Below are 21,875 nucleotides of genomic sequence, written 5' to 3' on the forward strand. Positions count from 1 at the left end.
TTGAATAGAACAGAGCTTCCCACTTGATTTTGAGTGTATTCTGGTCTCTTAGAAGAAACTACCTCCCAAAATTTTAAAGAAAGAGAAACTTTATATATACAAAAATAAGGGTAAACACATTGAATGGATAGAATGTGACCCTAAAGATAAAAAATTTTTAAAAGATTCTAAAAAAGGAATTTATAAGATATGTTGGTTGGAAAAAGAAAAAAGAAAAAAAATATTTAGAAAAAGAGCAGAGAATGTGATGAGGCTGGAGACTAGAACAAAGCCATGTGCTTGATTTAGGGTATATTTTGATCTATTAGAAGAAATGGTATCCCAAAATTTTAAAGAAAAAAAACCCTACATGATTACAAAAAATAAGGTTAAATACAATGAAAGGATAAAATATGAGTATTACAATGAAATTTTAAAAAGATTTTTAAAGAAATATTGTTAAGATAAACTAGTTAAAAAACATTGAAAGAGGAAAAGTTTAAAAAATAGAATAAAAAATAAAATTCAAAAATTTAACTTTGCAACACTAAAGGATCAAGGGGGGAAAGCCATGAATTCTATGTGTTCCTTTCCCCAAACTCTGGAGTTCCACAGTTCTCATTGTTCAGTGAACTTGGTCTTGGCTGGATGTTCTTGCTGATCTTCTGGGGGAGCAGCCTGTTGCCGTGATTCTCAAGTGTCTTTGCCTGAGGCGGAATTACATTGCCCTTGCCAGGGGTCAGACTAAGTAATAAGCTTGGGTTCCCTCTTGGAAGCTTCTGTTCCCTGTACACTCTCCGTATAGCTTTAGAGGATGGGAGTGAAAATGGCGGCCTCCTAATCTCCGGCCCAGAGGAGCCAAGAGCTGGGGGAGATGTACTCCTCCTCAGTGTGCCTTCAGAGAAATGCAGTCAATCCCTCCCATCTCCCTGGTCTCTGGCTGCACTCTGAGCTCACCCAGTCTGTAACCGAGGGTTTCTAGCTCTGGCACACAGCCCTGTTTAGAGTCTACAAACCCAGCAGATCCCTGCTGTGCTCCTTCTCCCAGAGGAGGAAGGTGAGTCTCCCCAGATCTGGCACTTGTGGGGTTCCTGCTTGAAGAGCAGTGGCCTAACTGTGCCTTGGATCACGTTTTAAGGTAAGCCTGATCTGAGAGCTCACACTCCTTGCCTCCATCACTGTAGTCGGCTTCCCCAATCTGAGACCTGGGAGCTTTGCCACATTCACACACCCCTGGTCTTTCTGTGACTCTGTAGGACCCAAGACCACACCATCCCTTTGAGGGCTCCACTCCCCCTGCTTAGACTCTGGAGCGATGTCCCTCAGTGAAGCAGAATTCTAAAAGTTTTGATTTTGTGCTCTTCTGCTCCATCGCTTGCTGGGAGTCGGCCCCTCCCCCCATAGTCTCTTCCCATCACTTCGGATTCACTTCTCTGTACGTCCTAAATTCTAGGAAGTGGTTGATTTTCTGTTCCTAGAATTGTTGCTCTTCTTCTCTTCTATCCCCTGTTGTGTTTGTAGGTGTTCAGAATGGTTTGATAACTATCTAGCTGAACTTCTGGGACCTGATATCATTTCAGTCTGCTACTCCTCCACCATCTTGCTAAGATTTTATTTTTCAGTAATCTCCACATCCAATGTGGGACTTGAACTCACAATCCCAAAATCAAAAGTTGCATGATCTACCAACTAAGCCAGCTAGATGCTTCTGAATAACTTTAATTTTCAGAATACTTATAGTTTTCTTTCAGCTTTTTTCTGAGTACATTCTAAAACTACATATTAATATCTCTTTCCCAATGCAACTCTCCCTCTGTTCTCTTGATCTAATTTGTTACTAACTTTTTAGAATTTTCTTGACGAAATATTTTTTTTTTTTTTGCGACGACATGGATGGAACTAGAGGGTTATCATGCTTAGTGAAATAAGTCAATCAGAGATTGATGAAATATTTTTGTTTTTTGTTTTAAACATTTTGCTTTAGCCTACAAATCTTCTGGGAGTTTGAATAATGTTATCTCCCTGTTTATACTGCTACCTTGAAGGTGTTTCAGCCTTTTTTCACTGGCAGAGATGTCTTTTGTGACAGATGGCCTCAGTTACAGTAACTTGATTTGAGAATTGTATTGTAAGCCATATAGTGGTAAAGCAAGATGATTTCATGCTTATCACTAGAATTATAACTGTTTAAAATAAAATCCCGCCTAAGATTTATTCCATGCAGTGGGATAATTTACAAAATAATGTTGATAAATATCACATATATTTCTATAACTTTGACATCTCTGTGTACAGTTCTGTCATCCCATTTAGTGCCTGTGCCAGTTCTGCAGCAGTCATTGACAGGAATCATGGCAATAACTTGGACATTGATGTCCACCAAGCTTCTAATACATTTACCCTACACATTACCAAAATATAGGTCTTTGATAGGAATTTTAGACCAAAATTTGGTAATTGAAATTAACTAGATTAAGGAATGTTGTGATATTGAAAATACCTTAATTAGGAAACAAAATATCATGGTGGTAGGGAGAATGAATTTTAGGGTCAGACACAGCTGAGTGGGAGTCCTGGCACTGGTGTTGAGTTTCTTCAGTTGTAAAATTTAGTTATTAGCTTATTTACCCATTCCTTCATTCAGTAACTGTGTGTTGAGATGGTTAGTAGACATAGACATAGTTCCAGACTCTGAAGCTAAAGAACTGAGTTAGAAGGACAAAGTCCCTGAGTTTAAGGGGCTTACATTCTACTGGGGAGTCAAAGCAAAAAGAAAGTGGGTATATAATGTAACATCAGATAGTAATAATTCCTATAAAAAATACTGAAGCAGATTCTGGAATAAGTGATCAGGATAAGAAGCTGGCATTTCATACATTGCAGTTACCAAAGATTTCTTCAAGGAGGTGATATTTAGAGGAATGGAGGGAAGAAGTCATGGAATTGGTGAGAGAGCTTCCATGTAGGGGTGCCTGGGTGGCTCAGTTGGTTAAGCCTGCGATTCTTGGTTTCTGCTCATGTTGAATCTCAGAGTCATGAGATTGAACACTGCAATGAGCTCCACACTCAGCACAAAGTCTGCTTGGGATTCTCCACGGCCCCAATCATCTCGCTCTCTCTTTCTCTCTAAAATAAAAATATATAACATCTTTAAAACAAAAGAAAAAAGAAAAAAATCTTTAAAACAAAAAAAAGAAGAAAAATACAGAGAAATAGTTAGTTCAAAAGCCTTAATGGATATTTTTGTGAAGGGTAAATGAAAATCTGTAAGCTCAGCCATAGTTAAGTGCTCATTAGATGTTAGATATTATTTTAAGATAAGCAATGTAGATAATTCTATAGATCATATGTTTCTTTGCTCTAATAATGCACATCTTCCTTCTCATCTTGATTATTTTCCTTCTCTTGAATCTTACATTATTCAGCTTATTCTCAGATCCTTTAGTCTCCCCTCTTTTTAATCTGTAGCAAGTTAAATTCTTCTTGAAGTACTCAGATGCTACCACTGTTAGAAGTCCCACTTTTCTCACTTTTTGCCCTTTTGCTTAATATTTATATATTGTGCATTCTGTGAAATTGATTATCTTTTACTAATTTATTGGGCAACTGCCCTCTCTAAGCAAGAAATCCACCATTTCTCTATGATAATGATAATGGAGATATCCCCACCTGTTTTGTGGGGACCTATTGTGTGTGTGTGTGTGTGTGTGTGTGAGATAAAAAATGGTGTCAAGATGCCATTTGGGGGGTGCCTGGGTGGCTCAGTGGGTTAAAGCCTCTGCCTTTGGCTCAGGTCATGATCCCAGGGTCCTGGGATAGAGCCCTGCATCACTCTCCCTGCTCAGCGGGGAGCCTGCTTCCCCCTCTTTGTCTTTCTCTGCCTGCCTCTATGCCTACTTGTGATCTCTGTCAAATAAATAAATTTTAAAAAATCTTAAAAATAAAAAAAAGAATCGCTGGTGTATAGTGCTCTTAAAAAAAAAAAGATTCCATTTGGAAGGTGGTGCTTCCAGGGCACCCAGAAAACCCAACCAGCCCCCACACCCATCAGCCACGTTTTCCACCCTAGTTTCTATTTCAAACTTCCATAGATGCTTCCAGCAGAGCAAAGTGACTATCTACCTCTGTCTCTGGCTGTGAAACCACTACTAGAGCTTGACCTACTTTTGTTGTTTTTTTTTTTTTTTTGCCTTATTTGGCTGTAAAATATTTATTTTTTTTTTATTTTAGCATCAAGTGTCCAATCAGAGAGCTAAAGCACACATCAGTTTGAAGAAGGAAAGTTTATATAAAGAAGTATTAAATGTAAAAGGGCATTGGAGTGTTAAAGGATTGGCTAGTAAGAAAGAAAGATGTATTAGTCTTCTCAATCTGCCATAACAAATCTCTGTAGCCTGGAAGGCTTATCCGCAGGAATTTATTTCTCATGGTTTTAGAGGCTGAGGTGCTAGTTGATTTGATTTCTACTGAGATCCCTCTTTCTGGCTTATAGATGGCTACCTTCTTGTTGTGTACCCTCTGGCCTCTTTTCTGTGATACCCATCCCATGGAGGAAGGGAGGGAAGGAAGAAGGGAGAGAGAGAAGCTCTCTGGTGTCCTTTAAGAAAGCACAAATCCTTTTATGAGGACCCTCAGGATGTCATCCAAACACACGTATCTCCCAAAGACCCCACCTTCAAATACCATCATATTGGAGATTAATAAGTCTTCAACATGTGAATTTTAGGACATAAACATTCGGTCCATAGCAAAAGAGAGCCCTAAAGACTAGAAGAATTGCTCTCATTTTGCAAAACCCTATGGCTGAGAGACCATCCAAGGGAAAGACCCCCCCCCCACACACACACATCCTCCCACCTCTGGAACCGAGATCCAAACCTTATCAGGAAAGTACATGGCATACTGAATGATTGGCATCAGTGAGGTGCCACAATGGCAGAACGTGTTGGAAATCTGCCTCTGGAACTTGACAGAGATTCACCTTTGGAGATGCCTGGGAAAGCTCTTCATAGGAAGTTGGCCATGCCTGACACTCTGCTAAAAAAAAATATCCAAGATGCTGGCTATTAGACACTGCAGAAGCTGGATACTGGAGAAGCAGGAAGCAGGTGCTGGAAAAGCCTCACCCACTGCAAGAACCTTCTAAGGAAGCCTGCTGGAATCAAGGAGAAAAATGCTTTCTTTCTTCAGTGTCTCTCCAGGACCCTCTACTAACAAACCCATACTGCCAGGTAGCAAAAGAGAAATATTTCAAAGGCCCAGATCCATTAAAAAAAAATAAACAAAAAAAAGTGGATTTAGAATAAAAGACAATAAACCAATGACTAGTCGGTTGCACCAATATAAACTAGAATAAATAGCAGCAGAAGCAAACTAAGTGATGAATATGTTGTTTATTAGCAGGGTAAATTACTTCTCAGTGCCTTTCTGAGTTTTATACATTGCTGCATCCTCTGTGCCTAGAGTAGAATGTGATTCAGTATAGATGTCCAATAAATATTTGTTGAATGAGTAAGCTAATTAGTTTACTTTTTCTCTAATGTTCTCGTTCTTTCTTTCTTTTGTTCACTATAGCTGATGGATGCACAGATTGGTCTGTCGATATCAAGAAATACCAAGTTTTGGTGGGAGAGCCGGTTCGAATCAAATGTGCACTCTTTTATGGTTATATCAGAGCAAATTACTCCCTGGCCCAAAGTGCTGGACTCAGTTTGATGTGGTACAAAAGCTCTGGACCTGGAGACTTTGAAGAGCCAATAGCCTTTGATGGAAGTAGAATGAGCAAGGAAGAAGACTCCATTTGGTTTCGGCCAACACTACTGCAGGACAGTGGTCTTTACGCCTGTGTCATCAGGTATTCTTTTAATTCTATTACTGCTGAAACAATTAAATCATACACTCCTTTCTTATACTTAAGTTTTGTTGCTATCCCTTCCACCTAAAGGTTTTGTCTCAGTATTTGTGTGTGTTGCTGCTTTCTAAAATTCAGAACCTAAATCATAAAAAGATGGGATTAGAATTTTGTTTTGAGACATTATTTCTGGTTTATGGAGAAAAGAGATACCATCTGGGTATCTACTTATGTTGCCAGAAATTACTAAAGACTATGAAATAAAATTTATAGAGGAGGTGAAATGTTGAAAATAAAATGTAAGCAAAGACTTGCAGAAAGGATGCATAGTTTATCACTAAATGGGTTGTAACATTTTGTTATTGCCCTTCACAGACAAATAGAGCATGGGTACCTCTGGTTCACACACATCTGTAAAGATGATTTAGGGAAACATTTATATGTGCACTGGAAGACAAAGGCAGCATTGCCATGATAGGGGAAAAGAAGGCTGTGTTCCAGATCATTCTGTTAACAAAAAGTGCTGGGTCAATAGAGAAATTTTCCTGGGTCCCTCAGGGCCAAAGAAAAGTTAATAATAATGGTTATGCCTTTAACCACAAAGAAACTCATCACACATCCATACATCTCTGTCTGCTTCTAGAAGAGACATATGTAGTTTGCTTAATGATAATGCATTGAAACAGTATCCATGTAAAACATTAGCAGTTAAAAATCTGTTTAAGTATTTAGCCCTTCATGGATTGTGAATCACACCGTGCATGAATGATTACAGATGTCATTAGGCTGTAACAGCATTGGCATAGCAGGGTTCAGGCATATAGAGGGTGTGTTCAAATCTTTGTCTTTTTTGCATTTTGATTTATTAAAATAAATGAAGCCAGATCTAATGCAATAGATTCTCAATTTGGAGGAGGTCTCAGTGTCTTGAAAATCAAAATTCGACTTTCACTTCTGAAACTCTGATTTGCTGCTCTCACTCCACTGTTTGAGGATCATACCTCCCCCTCAGTTTCCCTTATAAGAGTTATCTTTATACTGAGTCACAACCACAGGTGCATTAGGACATCGAAATCAATCAGAGTCACATAAGGGTTAAACTTAACTCTTAACCACATAAGAGTTGTTAACATTAACAAAATACATGTTGAAGTTAATTTTGGAAAATATAAATGAATGCAGATAAAGTTGTGCTTGGGAAAAATGTCTGATGGACCACAAAGGGACAAATGTATCATTCCTTTGGAAAACTCTTGTTCTTTCCCTTACGGTCTACCTACCAGTCTTTTTATGGTCAAACATATCCCTTATTAGAGATTAGATTAGAAATTTAGATTAGATTTAGATTAGATTAGATTTAGATTAGAGATTAGATATTTTGTAATGACATTAATAATTGCCAAACTGGTACAGTTAAAGAGTACTTTTTGGACTGGCTTTCCCCACTTAACTAATAGTGATTTGATTTAATTTCACTCTGTTTCTTTAAAGATATAATTATTTCTGGTTGTTCATGCATGTAGAAGTGATTCTTCAAGATAGCCAAATGTGTGTCCTCATTTATCTGAGATTAGAATTGAGCTGGATGTCCATAGTCTAACATTTCATTTCATTATTTACTGTTGATGAGAAAATAATGATGTGTTCACATTAATAATCTCAATTTCTTTTTTTTTTGCCTTGAGAAAAATTTTATTAAAATTATAGAATTTTGAAAATAAACTGAGAGTTATCACTCTGTAATTCTGGGAACAATACATCAAGACATTGTTGTGTGGACCAACTGGAATGCCCACACTTTTCTGGTGAGAGTGTCATTGGTATAGCCACACTGGGAAATTATTTCAAAATATCTGTAAATTTGCACGTATGCATGTTTTAAACCCCATCGATCCCATTCCTATGAATATACCGGACAGGTATGTATTCTGTTCATCAAAAGACATACAGGAAAGTTTAGATCAATCCTATTTTTAATAACCCAGTGCTAGAAATAACTCAATAACCATTCTACTGTTAAAGCTTTTTTTTTTTTTTAAAGCTTTTGATCTTGATGAAGTCCCAGTAGTTCATTTTTGCTCTTGCTTCCCTTGCCTTTGGTGATGTTTCTAGGAAGAAGTTGCTATGGCTGAGGTGAAAGAGGTTGTTGCCTGTGTTCTCCTCAAGGATTTTGATGGATTCCTGTCTTACACTGAGGTCTTTCATCTATTTTAAGTCAACTTATGTGTATGATGTAAGGAAATGGTCCAGTTTCATTCTTCTGCATGTGACTGTCCAATTTTCCCAACACCATTTGTTGAAGAGACTATCTTTTTCCCATTGGACATTCATTCCTGCTTTGTCAAAGATTAGTTGACCACAGAGTTGAGGGTCTATTTCTGGGCTCTCTATTCTGTTCCATTGATCTATGTGTCTGTTTTTGTGCCAATACCATGCTGTCTTGATGATGACAGCTTTGTAATAGAGCTTGAAGTCCGGAATTGTGATGCCACCAACTTTGGCTTTGTTTTTCAATATTCCTTTGGCTATTCGAGGTCTTTTCTGGTTCCATGTAAATTTGAGGATTATTTGTTCCATTTCTTTGAAAAAAATGGATGGTATTTTGATAGGGATTGCATTAAATGTGTAGATTGCTTTAGGTAGCATAGACATTTTCACAATATTTATGCTTCCAATCCAGGAGCATGGAACATTTTTCCATTTCTTTGTGTCTTCCTCAATTTCTTTCATGAGTACTTTGTAGTTTTCTGCATATAGATTCTTAGCCTCTTTGGTTAGGTTTATTCCTAGGTATCTTATAGTTTTGGGTGCAATTGTAAATGGGATTGACTCCTTAATTTCTCTTTCTTCTGTCTTGTTGTTGGTGTACAGAAATGCATCTGATTTCTGTGCATTGATTTTATATCCTGACACTACTGAATTCCTGTACAAGTTCTAGCAGTTTGGGAGTGGAGTCTTTTGGGTTTTCCACATATAGTATCATATCATCTGTGAAGAGTGATAGTTTGACTTCTTCTTTGCCAATTTGGATGCCTTTAATTTCTTTTTGTTGTCTGATTGCTGAGGCTAGGACTTCTAGTATATGTTGAATAGCAGTGGTGATAATGGACATCCCTGCCGTGTTCCTGACCTTAGTGGAAAAGCTTTCAGTTTTTCTCCATTGAGAATGATATTTGCGGTGGGTTTTTCATAGATGGCTTTGATAATATTGAGGTATGTGCCCTCTATCCCTACACTTTGAAGAGTTTTGATCAGGAAGGGATGCTGTACTTTGTCAAATGCTTTTTCAGCATCTATTGAGAGTATCATATGGTTCTTGTTCTTTCTTTTATTAATGTGTTCTATCACATTGATTGATTTGCGGATGTTGAACCAACCCTGCAGCCCTGGAATAAATCCCACTTGATCGTGGTGAATAATCCTTTTAATGTACTGTTGAATCCTATTGGCTAGTATTTTGGCGAGAATTTTTGCATCTGTGTTCATCAAGGATATTGGTCTGTAGTTCTCTTTTTTGGTGGGATCCTTGTCTGGTTTTGGGATCAAGGTGATGCTGGCCTCATAGAATGAGTTTGGAAGTTTTCCTTCCATTTCTATTTTTTGGAACAGTTTCAGGAGAATAGGAATTAGTTCTTCTTTAAATGTTTGGTAGAATTCCCCTGGGAAGCCGTCTGGCCCTGGGCTTTTGTTTGTTTGGAGATTTTTGATGACTGTTTCAATCTCCTTACTGGTTATGGGCCTGTTCAGGTTTTCTATTTCTTCCTGGTTCAGTTGTGGTAGTTTATATGTCTCTAGGAATGCATCCATTTCTTCCAGATTGTCAAATTTGTCGGCGTAGATTTGCTCATACTATGTTCTTATAATTGTCTGTATTTCCTTGGTGTTAGTTGTGATCTCTCCTCTTTCATTCATGATTTTATTTATTTGGGTCCTTTCTCTTTTATTTTTGATGAGTCTGGCCAGGGGTTTATCAATCTTATTGATTCTTTCAAAGAACCAGCTCCTAGTTTCATTGATTTGTTCTATTGTTTTGTTTTTTTTTTTTTTTTTGGTTTCTATTTCATTGATTTCTTCTCTGATCTTTATGATTTCTCTTCTCCTGCTGGGTTTAGGGTTTCTTTCTTTTTCTTTCTCCAGCTCCTTTAGGTGTAGGGTTAGGTTGTGTATTTGAGACCTTTCTTGTTTCTTGAGAAAGGCTTGTACTGCTATATATTTTCCTCTCAGGACTGCCTTTGCTGTGTCCCACAGATTTTGGACCGTTGTGTTTTCATTATCATTTGTTTCCATGAATTTTTTCAATTTTTCTTTAATTTTCTGGTTGACCCATTCATTCTTTAGAAGGATGCTGTTTAGTCTCCATGTATTTGGGTTCTTTCCAGCTTTCCTCTTGTGATTGAGTTCTAGCTTTAGAGCATTGTGGTCTGAAAATATCAGGGAATGATCCCAATCTTTTGATACCGGTTGAGACCTGATTTGTGACCCAGGATGTGATCTATTCTGGAGAAGGTTCCATGTGCACTAGAGAAGAATGTGTATTCTGTTGCTTTGGGATGAAATGTTCTGAATGTATCTGTGATATCCATCTGGTCCAGTGTGTCATTTAAGGCCTTTATTTCCTTGTTGATCTTTTGCTTGGATGATCTGTCCATTTCAGTGAGGGGAGTGTTCAAGTCCCCTACTATTATTGTATTATTATTGATGTGTTTCTTTGATTTTTTTTATTAATTGGTTGATATAGTTGGCTGCTCCCATGTTAGGGGCATAGATATTTAAAATTGTTAGATCTTCTTGTTGGACAGACCCTTTGAGTAGGATATAGTGTCCTTCCTCATCTCTTATTATAGTCTTTGGCTTAAAATCTAATTGATCTGATATTAGGATTGCCACCCCAGCTTTCTTCTGATGCCCATTAGCATGGTAAATTCTTTTCCACCCCCTCACGTTAAATCTGGAGGTGTCTTCGCGTCTAAAATGAGTTTCTTGTATGCAACATATAGATGGGTTTTGTTTTTTTATCCATTCTGATACCCTGTGTCTTTTGATTGGAGCATTTAGCCCATTAACATTCAGGATAACTATTGAGAGATATGAATTTAGTGCCATTATTAGCCTGTAAGGTGACTCTTAGTGTATATTGTCTCTGTACCTTTCTGATCTACTACTTTTAGGGTCTCTCTTTGCTTAGAGGGCCCCTTTCAATATTTCCTGTAGAGCTGGTTTGGTGTTTGCAAATTCTTTCAGTTTTTGTTTGTCCTGGAAGCTTTTTGTCTCTCCTTCTATTTTCAATGATAGCCTAGCTGGATAGAGTATTCTTGGCTGCATGTTTTTCTCGTTTAGTGCTCTGAATATATCATGCCAGCTCTTTCTGGCCTGCCAGGTCTCTGTGGATAACTCTGCTGCCAATCTAATATTTTTACCATTGTATGTTACAGACTTCTTTTCCCGGGCTGCTTTCAGGATTTTCTCTTTGTCACTAAGACTTGTAAATTTTACTATTAGGTGACAGGGTGTGGACCTATTCTTGTTGACTTTGAGGGGGGTTCTCTGCATCTCCTGGATTTTGATGCTTGTTCCCTTTGCCATATTAGGGAAATTCTCTCCAATACACCTTCTGCTCCCCTCTCTCTTTCTTCTTCTGGAATCCCAATTATTCTAATGTTGTTTCGTCTTATGCTGTCACTTATCTCTCAAATTCTCCCCTCATGATCCAGTAGCTGTTTGTCCCTCTTTTGCTCAGCTTCTTTATTCTCTGTCATTTGGTCTTCTATATCACTAATTCTTTCTTCTGCCTCATTTATCCTAGCAGTGAGAGCCTCCATTTTTGATTGCACCTCATTAATAGCTTTTTTGATTTCAACTTGGTTAGATTTTAGTTCTTTAATTTCTACAGAAAGGGCTTTTATATCTCCAGAGAGGGTTTCTCTAATATCTTCCATGCCTTTTTCAAGCCTGGCTAGAATGTTCAGAATCATCATTCTGAACTCTTGATCTGACATATTACCAATGTCTGTGTTGATTAGGTCCCTAGCCTTTGGTATTGCCTCTTGTTTTTTTGTTTGTGGTGATTTTTTCCGCCCTGTCATTTTGTCCAGATAAGAGGATATGAAGGAAAAAAAAAAAAAAAAAAAAAGAGGATATGAAGGATCAAATTAAATACTAAAAGGGTGACAAAGACCCCAGAAAAATGCGCTGTAACCAAATCAGAAGAGACCCCAAATTGTGGGGGGAGAAAGGGGATAAAAAGAGGTTCAGAAAGAAAAGAAAAAAATTTAAAAAATAAAACAAATAAAGAAAAAATATAAAAAAGAAAGAAAAAATATATATTTAGATAAACTAGTCAAAAAACGTTAAAAAAGAAAAGGGCAAAAGTTTTAGAAAATTTAGCAGAAGAAGAAAAAAGAAAGAAAAAAAATTGAATTAACCGCAAGACTAAAGAATCATGGGGAGAAAGCCATGAGTTCCGTGCTTTGCTTTCTCCTCCTCTGGAATTCTGCTGCTGTCTTAGGAATTGAACCTGCTTTCCTTGATAGATGAACTTCGTCCTGGCTGGATATTTTGTTGATCTTCTGGGGGAGGGGCCTGTTGTAGTGACTCTCAAGTGTCTTTGCCCGAGTCGGAATTGCACCACCCTTTATGGGGGCCGGACTAAGTAATCCGCTCGGGTTCGCTTTTGGGAGCTTCTGTTCCCTGAACGCTTTCCGTAGAGTTCCGGAGGACAGGAATGAAAATGGCGGCCTCCTAGTCTCCGGCCCGGAGGAGCCGAGAGCCCGGGGCCCCACTCCTCAGTGCACTCCCAGAGGACAGCACCCAATCACTCCCGTATCCCCAGCCTCTAGCCGCGCTCCGAGCTCACCCAGCCCGCGACCAGTTCAAGGTAACCCCGAGCTGAGAGTTCAGTCCTTGGCTCTGTCTCTGTAGCCGGCTTCTCCATTCTAATACCTGTGAGCTCTGCGACACTCTGACAACCCCGATCCTTCTGTGACCCTGCGGGACCTGGGGCCACGCTGACCTCGCGTGGGCTTCACCCCGGTTTAACCTCTGGAGCAATGTCCCTCAGTGGAACAGACTTTTAAAAGTCCTGATTTTGTGCTCTGTTCCTCCACCGCTTGCCGGGAGCCGGCCCCTCCCCTGCGGTCTATCTTCCCGTCGTTTTAGATTCACTTCTCTGCCAGTCCTACCTTTCAGAAAGTGGTTGATTTTCTGTTTCTAGAATTGCTCTTCTTCTTCTCTTCGATCTCCTGTTGGATTTGCAGGTGTTTGCAATGTTTAGATAAGCTATCGAGCTGATCTCCTGCTACCTGATGTAGTCTCAGCCTGCTACTTCTCTGCCATCTTGACTCCTCCTCAATAATCTCAATTTCTAAAGCACTGAGGTTGCTATTCTTTGATGTGTTTAAATATACTCTGTGTGACCCAGTGCTCTGAGAAATTACATTAACATGTCCCTGAATTTATAGTTGAAGTAATGAATGAAAGGTTGAAAAGTTACAAAAACAGTGACATTTGCCATATGTTCATATGGCTATGTTTTAATGGAAGATGCACCTTAAAGTTTTGTATGTGTTAAGCTGTATTCTAGAGAAAGAGTAAACTGCAGAAAAAGATAGTCTTGTTATTGGAATTAAAGTATTCCACTTAATTTGAAGCTTGTGTTGGTATGTCTTTCTTTTTCAGTTTGGAAAGTACTACTCAAAATCATTATAAATGAGCAGTTTAAATAGCATTTGTTGGTGTTGGCGTGAGGGGAGCCCAAGGCTGTTAGTCGAGTCACTAACATTTTGGCACATTGTTAGCTCTCAGACAACAAAACTGTCACCATTAGTTTTTAAATAGTCCACTTGCAAAGAACATTGGTTATTTGAAAATGTTAGCTTGTACTCATACGTTCTAGTCTTTCTGGGCCATTATCAATGAAAAGGTTTAACTGTAAGGCTTTCCATGTACAGCTAATTTGCATTCATATCTGTATATGTACAATTAAATGGTATAAATAATGGGAACACCTTAAGATTACTATCAGCATAACAAACAAGAGCTTTCCTACCCCCTTCTCTTGGTATCTATTCTGGACACGATAATACCACATAATTCTTTGCTGCATGCTACGTGGCTTTTTACTCAATTTTCTCCTTCAAATATTTTTTTTATTTTTTACATGAAAAAGTAAATGAAGGAGAGCTATACAACAGTTTCCTTTATTTTCCTTTGGAGTAAATTTATCTTATAAAAAAATTAAAATTTTCCTGTAGTCTTGACCCCCAGTTTTTAACCCCTCCCCTCTCTTTAGTAATGCCCTATCAGCAGTTTCATATGCAGAGGTAGCCAGCACAAATGTATTTTAAAGCATTCCCAAAATATCAACGTACTAAGTTGTTTGGGACCATAATTTTTTACTGAAATTTTTATTTTGGAGGTGCTCGAGTAGCTCTGTTGGTTGAGCATCCAACTCCTGATTTTGGTTCAGGTCATGATAGTAGGGTCATGAGATGGAGCCTGTTCATCATGAAGCCTGCTCAAGATTCTCTCTCTCCCTCTCCCTCTGCCTCTCTCTGCCTCCCCCACCATGCTTTCTCTCTCTCTCTCTCTAAATAAATAAATAAATAATAAGATGAATAAAAATAAAATGGATTTTTTATTTTTGAGGTAATTGTAGATTCATATTCAGTTGCAAGGCATATATAAAGAGATCCATTACCTGGTTTCTCTCAATGGTAATATTTTACACAACTGTCATACAATCTTATAATCAAAGTCTTAGCATTGAAACAGTCAAGATACAGAATAGTACCATCACCTCAGCTATTCCTCTTGTCCCTTATATCTTTTTGCCCATCCACACCCAAACCCCTGACAACAAATAATCTTTTCTCCGTATCTATTTTTTAATTTAAAATGTTATTAAATGGAATGATACATTATATAACCTTCTAGAAATGGATTGTTCACTCAGCATAATTCCTTTGAAATCTCTCTAAGTTGTTGTTATTTATTGCTGAGTAGTGTTCCACCACATGGCTGTTGCCATGGTGTTTATTCACTCATTGAAAGACATCTGGGTTGTTTCCAGTTCTTGGTCATTGAAAATAAAGCTTCTGTGGATATTCATGTACATGTTTTTGTGAACATAAATTTTCATTTTTCTGGGAAAAATGCACAAGAATGAATTTGAGTTGTATGGTGGTTGCATGTGTGGTCATATAAGAAACTGCCAAACTATTTTTCAGAGTAGCTATACCATTTTACATGCCCACCAGCAATTCATGAGTGATCCAGTTTCTTCGCAGCCTTGCAACATTTGGTATTGTCATTATTTTTTTATTGTCACCTTGAGTGTATCATGATATCTCTGTGGTTTCAACTTGTATTTCTCTGTTGGCTAGGTATTTGACACTTTTTTATGTGTTAATTTGCCATCTCTATTTCCTCTTTAGTGAAATGTCTGTTAAATCTTCTGCTGTGTGTTAATTGAATGATTTGTGTTCTTATTGTGAAGTTTTGAGAATTCTTTATATATTCTAGATAATGGTACTTTTTTGGATATGTGGTTTCCATATATCTGTCTATTTGTAGCTTATCTTTTCATTCTCTTACAAGAACTTTTGCAATGAAGTTCAATTCATTATTTTTTTAAATTTATGGATCATACTTGTGGTGTGAAGTATAAGAAATCTTTGGTTAGCCCTAAATCCTGAAAATTCCGTTTTCTTTTTTAAATTAACTTTTCTGTCAACAGTTGTATTTCACGTTTGTTTGTGATCTATTTTGAGTTAATATTTGTGTAAAGTGTAAAGTTTTTTTAGGTAAAGTTTTAGCTTTTCAGATGGATGCCCAGTTGCTCCAGCACCATTTGCTGAAAAAGCTACACTTCCTCCATGGACTTATTACCTTTGCACATTTATTCAAAATCAGTTGGGCATGTTTGTGTGGTTATATTGTTGTATTTGTATTCTACTCCTTTGATCTGTGTGTCTAGCCCAGTGCCAATACTTCTGTATCTTGGTTAGTGTATGTAGAAAGTAGGACTAAATATCAATTAGAGTGACACCTCCCACTTTATCCTTCTCTTCCAGATTATTTTAGCTAATGCAGGACCTGTTTTTTTTTTTTTTTAAATAATGTTTAGCATAAGATTGTCTCTGTCTATAAAAATCTTTACTGGATTATTGATAGGAATTAAATTAAACCTATAAATCAATTGGAGGAAAATTGTTATCTTTGCTATGTTAGCTCTCTCAAACTCTGAATGCAGCAGATCTCTCCATTTATTTAAAATTTCATTTTCTTTGGTGTGTTTGTGATAATATCTTCTTAATTTAATTTTCAACATGTACATTGTTAGTCCTATTAGAAATGTGATTGATTTTTGTGTAATTCCTTTCTGAACACATTTTTTCAAATGACATACCTGTAATACCTTCTATCTCGTAGCTAGTTCCTTTGCCCAAGTCTTAATATTCTCTGTAGAGACTGAATAACTCTTGTTTTCATTGAAAGTACAGATTAAGCATCTATCATAAGGTACTTTGAGAAATCCATTTATTTAGTCATCCCTGTAACACTCATCTCTTAATCATGAACTAGTATGCTAATGCTAGGATTACAAAGATTTTAAAAAAATGTTTTTACCCACAAGTAGATTACATAAGAGAAAATAATCATGCATTAGTTACAGATACTGTGATCACAGTGTAGAATACAGTCAGGTTCCACCAAGATGGACTAGTCCCTTTCCTCCCAGGCTTCCATCTTACAACTAAAAAGGCTGGAGATACACAGAAAAGAAGCATAGGAAGTCTGTGAGAGGTGAAAAGGACTGTCTAGAGAACTCAGGACTTGAGGAAATGACATGACCTCGGTGTTCCACTTGCTGCCCCCCAGTAAGGAGCTACTCTTCCATCCCCTGCCTGGCAGAAGCAGGCAGCAATAATATGATCCTCCTGCTGGAGCAAGGTCAGCACACCTGAGTGGGGGACGGATCTTTTATCCTTCTTCTGTAGAACTAGGCTAGAATTACATTTCACTGCAAGGGTAACATCAGTGGGATCCAGTGGCAGCCTGAGCCTCCGCCTCCACCCAGCAACAATGCAATACTTTGAAGCTCTGTGAGGCAGGGCTGGTCACAGCCAGGCTTCATCCCTCTTTCCTAGTATCAGTGGGGCTCAGTGAGGAGCAAAGCTTCTAGCCTAAACAAGGCAGAATGAGGTGGTAGGAGGTAGACTTAGCTGGTATCCATTTTCCCACCATCCCTTCTCTGGTGTCAGTGGAACTCAACAGGAAGTGAGCTTACTCCCTGACTGGAGACAGCAAGGCCATGTGGGCCAGCAGCACACTTTCACCAAGAAGGTGTCTGCAGTACTCAGGAGGCAGCAGAACATACATAAGCACTCAGCCCTCATCTTACATTTCAACAGGATTTCCCAACTAAAAAAAAAGATTAAATAGTACCCAAATTTTCATAATATCCAAAATATGTAGACTATAATAAAAAAAACCACTCACTGAAAATTACAACATGAATGAGAAAAGAAAACAGATACCAACATAGAGATGAATCAGATGTTGGAATTATCCAACAAGCATTTTAAAGCAACCATCATAAGAATACTTCAGCAAATCACTAAAAAAATCTCTTGAAGCAGATGAAAAAAAGTTGAAAATTTCAACAAAGAAATATAAAGAAAAACAAATGGGAATTGTGGAACTGAAAATTATAATAATAAACTACTCCTTGGAAGGGTTTAATAAGGGCTTAACAAAGATGATGAAAGACAGGTGACTTCTTCATTACTGTATTAAAACTTCATTTGCAAGGGCCACAGAACTTTCAATTGCCAGATCCTGTGAGTCTTTCTTGGTTGTCTAAACACTGTTCTTTATCACTTCTACTCCTAGTTCTTTGATAGATAACTTTGTAAATTTCCTTGGGATCCTATTCCTTTAAATTTTCCTTGAATGCTAGTGTTTACCAGAATTTTGTTTACAACTTTTTCCTTTATCCTTCTATATCAGTAGTTCTCAACTTCAACTGCATATTGGAATTAACAAAGGAGATTTTGAAAACTATTAATTTCTGTATATTACTCCAGATCAGTGAAATCCAGGCATCAGATGATTCTGTTGTGTAGCCAGCTTGAGAATCATAGCCCCTGATTTTATTTATTTATTCAATATTTTCACTTACAACCTATTTATTAATGTCTTAAAAAGTAATTCCCCAAATTCTCACAAGCGTTAGAAGTATACTTTCAATTTACTAACAGTCCTCTCTTCATGTTTGTCCATGAGACACACTGAATTCAACAATGTACCCAAATTTATTTCAACATCTACTTCCACAAACCTACCTCCTCTTCAAGGTGCTTCCTTCTTTTCTTAGTAAATAGGTTCACCATCCTTCCAGTAGCACTAGCTAGGAAGTTGCCAATTACACTTGTTTTCTTCATCTTCCTCATCTTGCCATAATTGCTTACCAAGACCTCTCCAGTCTACCTTAGAAATGTCTTTGGAATTTATTCTTATGCACACCAGTTTCTACTCTCTCAGTGAATGCAGTGGGCTTTAAGTGGTTTCCCTGCCCCTAGTTTTTTCCTATTTTACTTACTACTCCACACTGCTGCAGAATGTCTACAATGGAGATATTTCATTTCTTTACTTAAAAGTCTTTCATGGGTCCTATTACCCAGCAAAACAAAGTCCAAAGACTTCGTTTTGCATACACGTTTCAACTTTTCATTCCAGATGCATTTTTTTAATGTAGATACTTTGTGCTATGTTGTCACCATCCTATTTGCTGTTTGCAAATGAAAGTATGAATTTTCTTTACTCTTTCACTCTTTGTTCTTCATCTGAAATTTTACTTTTTTACTGCCTATCTGAATAATATATAGTTATTTTTGAAGAAGTGGCAGTGTATGTTTACATTTTTTTAAATCTTTCCCAATTACTCCAGAAGCCATTGTTTCAATTACCTATAGGGGGGTACTCCAAAATTAAGTGGCTTAAAAAAAGGACCATTTTATTTGTGTGTGATTCGGCAATGTGGCCTGGACCATGTTGGATGGATGGCTTTTCTGTTGATTTTGCCCATAGTCACTTGAGGCTAGAATGAACTAGAATGGAGGGTTGCCTGAGCCTGTCTGCATGAATTTTCAGGGCCTCTCTTTCTTCAAATGGTCTTTCCTGCTATCCCACCAGCAGGATACTACTTCTTATTTGGTGACTCAGAGGTATAACCACTTATCAAGCATCTGCTTGCATCATGCTTACTAACATCCCTCTCACCAACTCTAGAGCTCACATGGGAGGAGACTTTACCGTGCTTGAATACCGTGAGGTATTTGTTTTATTGGTGGGACCACCAAAATAACAGTCTAGCAGTCTCCCTTTTGGCCCCCTTTATGTATGTAAACTATACTCACCACGTTCTGAAGACCCTCAGAGTCTTGTTATGTCATCAGGGTTAGACTACAAGCCCAGGATGTTATTAGCTACATCAGTTTTGGGCATGAAAGAGGTTCTTTTTTTTTTAAGATTTTATTTATTTATTTGTCAGAGAGAGAGATCACAAGTAGGCAGAGAGAGAGGGAGAGAGGAAAGCAGGCTCCCTGCTGATCAGAGAGCCCAATGCGGGGCTCGATCCAAGAACCCTGGGATCATGACCTGAGCCAAAGGCAGAGGCTTTAACCCACTGAGCCACCCAGGCGCCCCTGAAAGAGGTTCTTCATGCTTAGTTCCCTGAGTGCAATACTCAAGTGGATCCTCCTGATCTGAAGCTCTGTGAGCCACATAGACATCTTATTTAACCCTTACATACCCAACATAAAATGGTCAGATAGGGATAAAATAACCAAATAGTCCCATTTTAAATGGAGGCAGGGGGATGGGCGATACAGAGCAGTCACTGGCCCATAGCAATTCTCAAATCCAGCTGGGCCCGTGTCACCAGTTTTTGATTAGGGCCTGGTTCTGCTTATTGAGACAGGTTCTCTGTGGCTCTTGGATTCATGTTCTTCTTTTTCATGGTGAGTGAAGGACCCAGAGACCTCTTTCAATTTGAACTTTATCTGTCTCTATCATTTTTTTAAGATTTAATTTAAATTCAAGTTAGTTAACATATGGTATAGTATCTCTCTCTCTCTCTCTCTCTCTCTCTCTCTCTCTCTTTTAGGATGAGGAGGGACAGAGGAAGAGGGAGAGAGAGGAGGGACAGAATGAGAGGGAGAGAGAGAATCCTAAGCAGTCTTCATACTTAGCACAGAGCCCTATGCAGAGCTCCATCTCATGACCCTGAGATCATCATCTGAGCCAAAATCAAGAGTTGGATGCTTAACCAATTGAGCCAACCAGGCACGCCATATCTGTCTCTTTCAGTATAAGCTAGTATGGTTTCTTAAAATGCTGTGAGCTTTTTACATATTAAATTATGATCCACTCCGTTAAGCAGAAATTATTACTAAACTATAATTCACTCCAATATACCTTCTGTCCCCCTCTCTCTTTCTTCTTCTTCTGAGATCCCAATTATTCTAATATTGTTTTGTCTTATGATATCTCTCAAATTCTCCCCTCATGGTCTAGTAGTTGTTTGTCTCTCTTTTGCTCAGCTTCTTTATTCTCCGTCATTTGGTCTTCTGTATCACTAATTCTCTCTTCTGTCTCATTTTCCTAGCAGTGAGAGCCTCCATTTTTTATTGCACCTCATTAATAGCTTTTTTGATTTCAACTTGGTTAGATTTTAGTTCTTTTATTTCCCCAGAAAGGGATTTTATTTCTCCAGAACGGGTTTCTCTCATATCTTCCATGCCTTTTCCGAGCCCAGCTTGCACCTTGAGAATCATCATTCTGAACTCTAATTCTAACATATTACCAATGTCCATATTGATTAGGTCCCTAGCCTTTGGTACTGCCTCTTGTTCTTTTTTTTGTGGTGAGTTTTTCTGCCTTGTCATTTTATCCAGATAAGAATATATGAATGAGAGAATAAAATATTTAAAGTGTCCAAAGACCCCAGAAAAATGTGCACTAACCAAATCAGAAGAGACCGGAAAACAGGAGGAGAAGAAAGGAGGGAAAAAATAAAAATTAAGAAATTAAAAATCACATATCTATCTATAAACACACACACACACACACACACACACACACAAATATCAGACCATTGAATAGAACAGAGCCACCCACTTGTTTTGGGGTGTATTTTGATCTCTTCGAAGAAACTACCTCCCAAAATTTTAAAGAAAGAAAAGCTTATATATATATACAAAAATAAGGGTAAACACAATGAAGTGTTGGAAATTGAGTATAAATATGAAAATTTTAAAAAATTTCTAAAAAAGGAATTGATAAGTTGTCCGGAAAAAGAAAGAAAAAGGAAGTGGAGAGAATATGATCAGGCTGGAGAACAAAGCCCTGTGCTCGATTTAGGGTATATTTTGATATATTAGAAGAAATTGTATTCCAAAATTTTTTAGAAGAATAAAACCCTATATGTATACAAAAATAAAGTTAGATATAATGAAGGATAAAATATGACTATAATAATGAAGGTTTAAAAAGATTTTTTTAGAAAGGTATTGTTAAGATAAACTAGTTAAAAAACGTTAAAAGAGAAAAGTTAAAAAATTAGAATAAGAAAAAAATAAAATAAAAAAATTTAATTAACTTTGCAAGACTAAGGAATCATGGGGAGAAAACCATGAATTCCATGCTTTGCTTTCCCCTCCTCTGGAATTCCACTGTTCTCCTTGATCAGTGAGCTTGGTCTTGGCTGGATGTTCTTGCTGATCTGGCAGAGGAGCCTGTTGTGATTCTCAAATGTCTTTGCCCGAAGTAGAATTTCACCGCCCTTCCCAGAGGCCAGGCTAAGTAATCTGCTCCGGTTGGCTCTTAGGAGCTTTTGTTCCCTGAATGCTTTCTGTAGAGTTCTGGAGGATGGGAATGAAAATGGCGGCCTCCCAATCTCTGGCCCGGAGGAGCCAGGAGCTTGGGGCCCCACTCCTCAATGTGCCCTCGGACAAAAGCGCTCAATCACTCCCATCTCCCTGGT

At 37.9% G+C, this 21,875-nt stretch overlaps 1 protein-coding gene across 1 annotated transcript in view; it reads left to right on the forward strand.

Annotated features, from left to right (window-relative positions):
• The window catches only part of IL1RAPL1 (interleukin 1 receptor accessory protein like 1), a 1,490,530-nt gene that overhangs the window by 725,720 nt on the left and 742,935 nt on the right, over positions 1–21,875 (forward strand). Inside the window, exon 3 of the mRNA XM_045995419.1 lies at positions 5,554–5,833. Within this exon, the coding sequence (XP_045851375.1) occupies positions 5,554–5,833 (280 nt within the window). The remainder of the gene's footprint in view (positions 1–5,553; positions 5,834–21,875) is intronic.

Source organism: Meles meles, chromosome X, assembly GCF_922984935.1.
Source record: "Meles meles chromosome X, mMelMel3.1 paternal haplotype, whole genome shotgun sequence".
Lineage (NCBI taxonomy): Eukaryota > Metazoa > Chordata > Mammalia > Carnivora > Mustelidae > Meles > Meles meles.